Raw genomic sequence first — 10,330 nt, 5'->3', positions numbered from 1 at the left:
AGATGCCGACGTATGGATATAGGTACGTTAACGCTCGTACGGGGGCAGCACACACCTCTTGGACTTTCCGCATTGTAAACTCACGTTAAAATTATGGACATCCTACAACATAACCTACAAATAGACGTTTGCTTCGATTTTAACTTAACCTTTAAAAATGGTCGATGATTTGAGTTCGTTGTGATCAATTAATTAAACTAAACCTTATTCAATTCTCCATAAAATAAATATATCTTGTACATACGAATATATCATAGGTGACGTTTCAATCCATGTTATACTTTATATTATCGAATAAAATCCGACTGTTTGTATTAATAGCAATCACGATTTGCAGTTGTCCTGAAGTGGACATAAAACGACTTGTTAATAAATAATAAAATTGATAAAACGTTCTATTTTAATCACGCTTTATTCTTTAGTGACACTTTTAACAAACATTTCCAAATGTTGTTTTGTTGTAGAGATATTGGTGTGTGTTTAAAGCTACAAAAGTTATGGCAAATCCAGCTTTACGAAGTTTTATCAAAGATATATCTTCACGCTTGAAAATTCATGTCGAACAAATTCGACATGGACATCGTCTTCGAGGAAAACCACCCAATATTGCTCTCACTTTACAGCAAAGACTCGAACGTGAGAAAAATGTATTTGCTTTTTGCATCGACGATCCCGTTTAATGAAATTCTTTCTTATCTCTTTTTTAGTGATGAAAGAACCCAATCCAATGAAAGTAAATATAGGTTTTTTAGTCCCGAGGCTCTCGTCAGAAAAAAAAGAAGCTTGGATGGCTGAACGAAAAATCAAACGAGCCGACGTGAATTTTGAGAAAGAAGTAAGGAGCGGAAAGTGTAAGTCACGAATATCCGATCGAGATACAATATTTGCGACATGCAATATTTGCTTTGTAACGGTGCATTATACGTATTTTATAGTGCCTCTGAATTTGGAAGAAGTAAGAAAGATTTGGTTAGAAACGATCAGTCCATATAATATTCGAAGAATTGCCGATCATTATAGCATTTTTCAAGATTTATTTGGAAATGCTTTCTTTTTTCCTATTATACCCCTTGAAATTAATTACAGCATAAATAACAACGATACTTTAGTCAAAGTTTACACAGGAAATGTAATAAAACCTGCGGAGGCACGCGAATTGCCAAATGTCGGGTATAAAGCCCAAGACGATACTTTATGGACATTGGTAATGTGCACACCAGATGGTAATTTGGAGAATTCGAACAGCGAATATTGTCACTGGTTTTTGTGAGTGGGCAAAATGTTTATTATCTGTGCAACTTAATCTATAGAATTAATATATAATCACTCTTCTTTTCATTTAGAGGAAATATTCCAGGGAACAAAGTAGAACAGGGTGAACAAATAATAGACTATTTGAGACCAATTCCAACTAGAGGAGTAGGATATTACCGTTACATATTTATTCTTTACAAACAAAATCAGCGTTTAGATTATATGGAATACAGGAGAATTCAACCTTGGTAAGTAAGAAATTGCAATAGATGAATCGTATAACACATGATTCTGTCATATCGTTACATTTCATTTAAATCGTATACTCATGTTTTAGCTTACAATTAAAAGAACGTAATTGGAATACATTGGAGTTTTATCGTAAATATCAAGATTATCTAACACCAGCTGGATTAGCATTCTTTCAAAGTGATTGGGATTCCACAGTGAGAGAGTTTTATCATTCTGTACTAAGTATGTGTAGTTGAATTCACTATTTCTTATGTATGTTTACACACACACACACACACGCGCGCGCGCGCGTATATTTATTTATTTATTTATTTACTTATTTTCAGATGCAAAAGAGCCAATATTTCAGTACGACTTTCCAGAACCACATGTTAGATCACAGACATGGTTTCCATTGAGACAACCATTTAATCTTTATTTAGACAAGTACAGAGATCCCAAAGATACAATGAAAGAATATTTGTTAAGGAAATTGAAAACTGTTCATCCATTTAAAGAGCCAAAGCCGCCTCTCAAATATCCCAATGCGTGCATTCTCGATTTAAAAGCACCTTCTTGGTTGAGAGTACAAACGAAGAAGGAACGTTTAGGATGGGGTCGAGTTCATGATTTGAAATAAAATATTTCATGAAAAAGAGTTTAAGACAATTATAGTCGGTTGTAAAATAAATAAAGGAAGCTTGTGTACAAATAAATAAAAGGAAAATATGTACGAAACAAACATAAAAAAAAAAAAAATTGATTTCATGCTTTTTATTCAGATATACACGTAGACGTTGTAATTGCATTTTACGACGATGGAATTAAAACAGAGAATGGCATCACTCCAGTCTTAAATAAGCTTCCACGGCTTGTTTACTTTTTAATTTAATCTCTGCTCGCGTTGGTACCGAAGGATCAATTGCTTCATGCTCAACGATTAGACCTAAGGAAGGACGCCGTAAGAATATCGTTATTGCAATAAAATGGAACGGGACAGTTGTACCGTATTCGATAATCGCTATTATTACGACCTGTTGGTTCCACCTCTGCATCTTTGAACTTGATCGTTGAGCGGTAATTGGAAACGTAAGTTTGATACAGATCTTTCGCTTTTTCTTCTCTGTCCTTGTCAAATTCAAAATTACTCATTCCAAAGAGCGCTCCTACTTTCCGACTAACTGTCGATAATAGTGCTAAACCTGGGAAAAGATACAAATCGGTAAGAGCAACAGAAATTATTCTGTCATTTTTCACTACCTTCTACTTCCATCTTTTCTATCATTGGTATGTCGAATTGTTTTTCGGATTCTTCTATTGGCTTTTTCGCTGCTATTCTATTACCTCTTTTAACACAAACCAACATCGCTACCATGTTCTGCAACGCTGCTCTTATGTCCATCAGTAATTCACCTCGTTCTTTCTTCAAATTTTTGCGCTCAAGCTCGTGCTTCTTTTGCATCGCAATCTGTTCTAGCAAAATATTCTTGTCCGCGTTATATCTAAAAGAAAATTCATTCAAAATACAGCTGTATATATCAGCAATGTGTACACTTTGGAAGTAACTTTGGCACACATCACTTACTCTTCTACACTAGCTACAAGGGAATGCTCGAAATTAGACAGAGTGGATAATGCCTCATTTTTCTTACTTAACAACGAATCGCGCTCTTTCACGTTGCGATTAAATTGTTCCAGCAATCGTGTTCGTTGCTTCATTTGTTCTTCCAACCTGACGATAATTTGTAAAAGAAACGAGCGTTTCGAAAAGAAAGTACAATTTGCAACAAGGAAATATATATTATATTTTTTAAGTTTACTATTAACAATTAACAATATTATTATTAATTCAATTTGTTATTAATTTATTATTAATCTTCTAAATCGCAATCGGAATCAAATCTAAATCTTCAGACAGAAAGTAACTCCCTTCGATATGAAATTATCGATAATATATAAATGTACCAACCTTAAGAGCAATTCTTGATAGGAATGTACGAGCAACGAATTCTTGATTCTACCGAATATTTCTTCCAAAGATCTTATCTGTTTTTCTAATGCTTCGTTCGATGTAATTCCAGCACGGATAACTTCTGTGGTTAATATCGCTTCGCTCTGTTGCGAATATACAAAGAAGTTTAGTCTGTCATCTTTCTTTTCTTCATTCACTTTCATCAGATATGATATTTCTTACTAAATTATTTATTACAACTTATTTAGTTATTGACTTGCTTCGGTGCGAATGAGGGATTGCGCGAACGACCATAAGTCTTCAACTTGTTCACGTACAAACGCCAGCATATGTTCCCTCTCTTTCATGTTGCTCCAAACGTTTTGCGCTATACGTTTGTACTTTAATTCGATGTCATTCGTTTCTTCGGTTGCGAGTTGACCCATTATCGTTGTTCGAAGTATCACTTTACATTGACTCGTACGATTTTGATTCAACGAATCCAACAAGGTTTCATGATACACCGCATCCTACGAGTATGATTTTCAATCAGCTAACGAAAGAAATAATCGCACGGTGTTGACTAATTTATTAGTATAGAAGTACTTTTGGGTACCTTTCTTAAGATTTCAAGTATATAAGTATACGTTAAATTAATCGCTTTTGCCGCATTTTGTCTTGCAATAGACTTTTGATATCGCGACACCAATCTTTGTTGCGCTCGATCTAGAGTCCATGGTTCGTCTTTTTCTTCCTTGTAGATGTTGCACAATTCTGCATGTTCTACCTTTATCACGTATATACACCGTATTATACACTCGCATGCATAGAGTATATTTCATTCTTTCTTAGGTACATATGTAGGTTGTTGGATAAAATGTGTGTACTTGTAGCTCGAAACATTGTTTCATCTTTCGTTTCTTCTCGTAACGAAGCTTATCTAATTGACAGCGTTTTCGATGATTTTCCTCGTAAATAGAATCGTAAATGTGCTATACGATGAAGCAGATCTGTTACGAAATGTCGCGGAATAACAAAACGAGAGAGAAAAACGCTTACTTGTGTTTCTCGGCCGTGATACTTTAATCTTAAATTTTTGCGACTTTGTAACAAACTATATACGTGACCTTTTGGAGTTGCTTTCGTTATTTCGTTAACAATTTGGCGATAATTCTTTATATCTCGTTTGTATATATTTAACTGCCATGATATTTTCTTCTTCAATTTCGCAGCATCCTGCAATCTTATTTTCTTTTCACGTGCTAAATTTTACAATAGTTGCAATCAACGGTCAACAATTGTATTATAACGTGAAAATATAAATAATTTATTTCGTTGAGAAATCGACCATCATGTAAGCGACTACCACGAAAGATTCCCTTACCATATAATTTAAGAATTCCACGATATTGTTCTAATTTATCTTTAATCGACCATCTTACATCTTTGATTCTACGAAATGTCAATGGAATTTGTTTCTGAAGTAACATTTCGTCAGTAAACAGCCGATAGAATGAATAGCATCGATTCAAACGTTACCGTTTGTAACATGACAAACGTTATCTTTGAAAAACAAAGAAATAACCTACTAAAAGTTTAACAAGTTTGTTAATTGCAACGCACGAGAGACAAAGACTCGCAATCTTAGAGAATAACGTAATTTTATTTTACATACAAAGACGTATCACATACAAAGGGAAAATGTGAAATTCTATATACTTCTAAGAGTTAGAATTAGGCATTGTACAATCTATGTCGCATTCAAACTTATTGCACATGTATTATCAACGTACATTCTCTCCCCTTTTTTCCTCATTCTTCTTTCTCTAGCATCTTTGTCGTCTCTGCATTCTGTTCCTTATTTTAAGCGCGCTCTCTCTCTCTCACTTTCACTCTCTCTCTTTCACTCTCATTCTTTCCTCTTTTTATTACACTTGCTTTTAAATGACAATCGTTGTTCCTCTTGTTTTCCTAATTTCGTAATCTGTATCATAATGATACTTTATTAGTAAAAAAATGTCCGATTTCATTAGGTATCTGCATACATATATATATCAACCGTGGCTAACCAGTCTGATGAAAAGTTTGGGTATCGCATCAAATATTGTATACATCACCAACTGTGATATACATAAAAACGATTGGTTAGGCGATTAACCATTTCAAATACATACAAATTCGATCATGCTTCGTTGATATGTGTCATTTAGTCTTTAATCAAACATGTGCCAGTTTGGGCTCTAAATCATACATGTTTTCAATAGAATCATTTAAATCGCCGCATAATTCATTAATCGAGCGATATGGAATTGGTATTCAATCGTGCCTTATAGATACTCGTACTTAATATGCGTCTTACAACGGTAACGTAATTATACGATATGCTATTATCGATAAGATTTCTTTGAACAATTCTTTTTCTCTCTAAACATCTTTATACGACCTACAAGGGGGTGGTGGTGCACTCCATATTCCATTTTCTCGGCAAGTTGGCTTCCTTACAGGTTCCAATGGTGTTACATATCCTGGCGAACAAGTTACCTGCCAAGTAATTAACATGATAAATGAAGAAGAAAAAAAAGTGAAACATTCGACATGATAAATACGTAACAAAATTGTTATTGTATATATATATATATATGTGTGTGTGCGTGTGCGTGTGCGTGTGCGTGTGCGTGTGTGTGTGTGTAATGTTATATGTAATTATATATATATGTACATACATGCATGTATATATGAATTTATATATACACACAGAGAAAAATTAACAAAGAAAATGAAATCTGTTACCTGTATATTGTCACCTGGTTTGTACCAAAATTTAAGAGGTGCGATTCGTCCGTGAGGCGGATCACCCGGGTAAGGACATCTCACTTTACCTAAAAATATGAAAGTATTATTAGCAATGGATCAAAGAGATTCATTCGACTAAAAACTTTGTCGCACATATCAAAAACTTACAAACCGGTGGCGGGTGAGACCATGTTCCGTTCTCTGTGCATATTACCGAAGCCTCACCTAACAATTGATGACCAGGTAAGCAAGCAAACCTAACAAGTGCGCCTACTTTGTACATGCGTGTTTGATGTTGCTTTCTTGCTGAATTATGATGATTTGTTTGTTCCATAATACGACCACTCTTTGGTATCAACGGAGTGGGACAGATGATTTCTGGAAAATCAATCGTATTACACGTTTTATGCGAATAAAGAACAAAAGCAGAATTTGCGATGCCTACCTACGCAACTAGGCATACTGCCGCTCCATGAACCATCACCTTGACACTCTATGTTCTGCGACCCTAATAATTGATGACCCCACATGCAAGCAAATACTGCTCTACCTCCAAAGGTGTTATTGTGTTCGAGAAGTTCCAATCGTGTATCGGTTGCGTTTATAGATGGGCATTTGATCGTTTTGCATTGCGGCATTTCGGCCGACCATTTACCTGAAAAAATATCACTTACTGCCGATATCGTTTATTTCAATTTCTTTATCCGTTTTCGATTTGGTTCAACCATATATGCACTGTACATACATATGCATAATTTCTTACCATTATATTGACACGTTATACCAGCCGCGCCTTCCAATTCAAACCCAACAGGGCATTCGAACGTTGCTCCATGACCCATACGCGCACCTTCGATTTTGCCAATTAACGGTGGTTCAGGTAGATTCAAAACAGGACACTGAACGTCTGCAATAACGATTGTATTTCTGATTCGCCTGCTAGACATTCAGCGCAATTTATTCGATGTATATTAACTAACGTTAGTTTATAAGTGTTTTTTCTTTGTAGAATAGGATAGAGAAGAAAAACAGAAAGAGAGAAACGTAACTAAACTTACCTACAACGTGGACACGTATGGAGTTGGATAATCCACGAGGTGTAGAACACGTGTAAATGCCTGAATCTTGTATTTTCGCATAATATATCGATAATCGATACTTCCAGTCTCTCTCACGAGCAGCAATCGCCCATCCTAAATTATTCAAAAAATTATTGCAGCGGTTACACCTGTATTTTTGCATTTGTTAATTTTCGACACAGCGTCGTTAATGCGTCACAATTCATAGTGGAAAAGGCAGTCAGTTGGAATATTAATCAAGATATTATTCTGCGGGAAATTTCCGCTATCTTTACTTCCAATTATTTATCAAAGAATAGTCGATACAATATAATCAACATGATTGCACATATTTCTTAATCAAAGAAAGTCAAAGAAGGATTTAAAAAGTTATATTAGAAATTTTTTTATTTCTAAATATGATTTATTTATAACTATACGATACTTTACTCCATAGCGCAAGTGTCGACAAAAAGTCGTTTACCAGTCAAGTATTGGCGAAACGTCGAAGTCCAAGTCCATTCGGGATTACCAAGTTTCCTAGCGAATAGGCATTCCAGGTGAAGGATACTTCCGGGGAAAACGGCGAGAGCACCGGATGGCTCGACGGTAGCTGAACCCGCCGGTAATCCAAACACGATCGTTGGCGGTACATCCTCTGTTTCTCCTCGAACAATCAACGAGAGGAGAAAGATTAAATGGAACGGGATTTCGTCTCGTCTCCCGATGGGAAAGGAATTTGCCAGAAAATTTCGGACAATTCAAACTTTGAATTTGATAATACGTATTTCCGATTTTCACACATACTATCGATATATCCGATGGTTTTTATCCTACTATTTCTGCGATAAATTATCGTTACTTTTTTAAGAAATTACGAATAAATAACGAGTTACGTAGAAGGTGTTAAAAGAAGGAATTAAAATAGAAATGGCATCCAGTTGCTCACCGGTGTAATTTGAAATCGCTGTCGTTGGAGTACAAGAAGGTAGTTTTCCACTCCAACTTGCATTACGACAATGCAACAGAGAATCACCGACGAGCTTGTATCTTCCAAGTTCTCTGCATCTTACCGTCACTTGTTCCCCGTGTGGTACAGTGATCTTGTCTACCTAGTAACAACATTGCACGCAATTGTATTTGTTCTATTTAAGAACAGAGACGCGTGTTTCAATAACTTCTCAGTACTGACTTCTCCGAGGCTGACAGTAAGATTAAACGTTAAAATAGAATAAATATTCAAAAGACTAATATTAAAAAGTCAAGAACTTACAGATATTGTGATATTTTTGTAGGTAACAATCAAAAATGGATGTAATCCTTCAAGTTTGCAACCTCTTTGAAATCCGTTGGTATCTACAATGAGATTATAATTAACAATATTACGACAAGTACGAATTAGAATTAAAAGAGATGATGATGATGATGATGATGATAATAATAATAATAATAATAATAATAATAATAATAATAATCACAATAATCACAAAGATAATTCACCCTCAATTAACCTAACCAGCGTCGCGACATTAGGCTCTTTCTTTTCGTAGAGAAGAGAATCCTGCCGATTTAGATTAAGAGCAAACACAAAGCACGTGTTTGTTGGTTATGTCATATCGTGTGGTTATGTCATTTACCAAGTGTTAGTAAGTATTTATTTTATGACGCATGCTCAGTTTGGTTTTACTGGACGTTCAATAACAGTGGTAACCGCTTTTGAAAGTACCCAGACAACTTTATCGATCTGACAATGTGGTTGGTAGGAAAGCATTCGGTTATATGAAAATATCTTTTTGTCAGATTGACATCGCGTTGTTTTTCGCCTTTTCGAAAACGGCTTGTCATAATTATAACGGTACCCATATTATTTTTATAACCCAATCACGCATGATTTACGAATCTTTAATAATTTCGTAACAATAGGACAATATTAATATTTTAACTGTTAATTATCCAAACTCTAATACTTACATTTAATTATCCAAACTCTAATGTTTACATTTCACGATTATAGTTGATAATTGACAAAACTTTCGATCTTTGAGACTTTGCATCTCGTTCTAAAGTGACACTTTTTCCTTGCGATATAGACTTACCTAGTTGTTTCGCTGTGCAAAAAGTAACTGTCGTTACAAGCCCAAGTAATAAAACATAAACTGCTGTTGTCAGTTTCATGCGGTATGCACTTTTAAAAAACTTCTTTGTTTCTTCTTTCTCGATGGACATACTGTTGGTTATCATCGCATATCAAAACGACAATTTATTATACGAGTCACTACACTGGAACTTGATTTCGATGATAATTTTGCATCGAAAATGGTTGGAATTTTTGTAAAAACTCGGAAAATCGTTGATCTTGTTTTTCGACATTTTGTTTCATATGCATAGCAAATTGTACATACGTGTAGACAGACGACAAAGATTCAACGTCACTGTAAAATGAGAAAAGAAATGAACGGAGGGAGAAGAAATGGTTTGCGCGTTAAACCGTACGTACGTTTCGAAGATGAGTCAACCGACTAAAGAAATGCACGCACAATCCGCAAAGAGCCAACGTCACCACTACCTTCATCGCTAACGTTCGTAAACGATGCGGAATTTCACCACTCGCGGAATTGCGGGCTGAGACGTTACAAGGTACTTCAGCTACGCCAGTACGCCTTACTCGCAAAGGCGCAAGCGTGCAACAAACACACGTTACGTCGTATTTTTATATTCAACGTTTGTATACAATTTCCAAAATTATTGTTTCATTTTTAAGCGATGGCGTGTATTTTCTTTCTCTTTCTTTCCTTTATCAAGAAAAAAGGTTGGAATTGATAGATTGGATTTCAATATTTTTCTTTAATAATCAACGAGAGCACGCGCAATCTTTATTACACACAGTTTCAATTTATAACAATAATTGGCTGTTCATTTTAAAATACTTAAACTGTAAAATAATCGCGAACGTGAAAATACCAAATAAATGTATAAGTAACAAATACTAGTATAAATAACTAGTATAAATAACAAATAAATGTGAATTGCAAAAGTTTTATCA

At 35.0% G+C, this 10,330-nt stretch overlaps 3 protein-coding genes across 5 annotated transcripts; 1 reads left to right on the top strand and 2 right to left on the bottom strand.

Moving 5' to 3' along the window:
- Positions 1 to 77: 77 nt before the first annotated feature.
- LOC122535378 (39S ribosomal protein L38, mitochondrial) lies at positions 78 to 2,218 on the top strand. Of its 2 annotated transcripts, XM_043666865.1 has the most exons (7): positions 78 to 257; positions 465 to 636; positions 708 to 851; positions 936 to 1,266; positions 1,344 to 1,502; positions 1,592 to 1,728; positions 1,833 to 2,218. In XM_043666865.1, the coding sequence occupies exons 2-7, from the start codon at positions 498 to 500 to the stop codon at positions 2,123 to 2,125; spliced, it is 1,203 nt and encodes a 400-aa protein (XP_043522800.1). In that variant the 5' UTR covers positions 78 to 257; positions 465 to 497; the 3' UTR covers positions 2,126 to 2,218. The 2 variants fall into 2 exon arrangements, with proteins under 2 accessions (XP_043522800.1, XP_043522801.1); XM_043666866.1 differs by lacking the exon at positions 78 to 257 and having other exon boundaries at positions 537 to 644; positions 712 to 851.
- Positions 2,219 to 2,244: 26 nt separating this feature from the next.
- LOC122535383 lies at positions 2,245 to 4,926 on the bottom strand. Its single transcript, XM_043666872.1, has 10 exons — positions 4,821 to 4,926; positions 4,496 to 4,698; positions 4,324 to 4,428; positions 4,053 to 4,223; positions 3,718 to 3,966; positions 3,455 to 3,600; positions 3,071 to 3,217; positions 2,746 to 2,987; positions 2,520 to 2,687; positions 2,245 to 2,431 (listed from the first exon to the last, which is right to left on the bottom strand). Exons 1-10 carry the CDS (start codon positions 4,924 to 4,926, stop codon positions 2,328 to 2,330), a joined length of 1,641 nt encoding a protein of 546 aa, XP_043522807.1. The 3' UTR covers positions 2,245 to 2,327.
- Positions 4,927 to 5,078: 152 nt separating this feature from the next.
- LOC122535375 (locomotion-related protein Hikaru genki) lies at positions 5,079 to 9,965 on the bottom strand. Of its 2 annotated transcripts, XM_043666861.1 has the most exons (11): positions 9,785 to 9,965; positions 9,384 to 9,719; positions 8,561 to 8,643; positions 8,237 to 8,399; positions 7,772 to 7,945; positions 7,288 to 7,422; positions 6,993 to 7,136; positions 6,675 to 6,884; positions 6,398 to 6,607; positions 6,227 to 6,315; positions 5,079 to 5,977 (listed from the first exon to the last, which is right to left on the bottom strand). In XM_043666861.1, exons 2-11 carry the CDS (start codon positions 9,526 to 9,528, stop codon positions 5,861 to 5,863), a joined length of 1,470 nt encoding a protein of 489 aa, XP_043522796.1. In that variant the 5' UTR covers positions 9,529 to 9,719; positions 9,785 to 9,965; the 3' UTR covers positions 5,079 to 5,860. The 2 variants fall into 2 exon arrangements, 1 of the variants encoding a protein (XP_043522796.1); XR_006308156.1 differs by having other exon boundaries at positions 5,917 to 5,977; positions 6,402 to 6,607; positions 9,384 to 9,940.
- Between the last annotated feature and the right edge of the window lie 365 nt (positions 9,966 to 10,330).

The sequence above is a fragment of the Frieseomelitta varia genome, unplaced genomic scaffold (assembly GCF_011392965.1).
Source record: "Frieseomelitta varia isolate USP_RPSP 00005682 unplaced genomic scaffold, Fvar_1.2 scaffold_708, whole genome shotgun sequence".
Classification (NCBI taxonomy): Eukaryota; Metazoa; Arthropoda; class Insecta; order Hymenoptera; family Apidae; genus Frieseomelitta; species Frieseomelitta varia.
The sequence above is the reverse complement of the archived record's forward strand: the minus strand, read 5'-3'. Positions and strand labels throughout refer to the sequence as shown.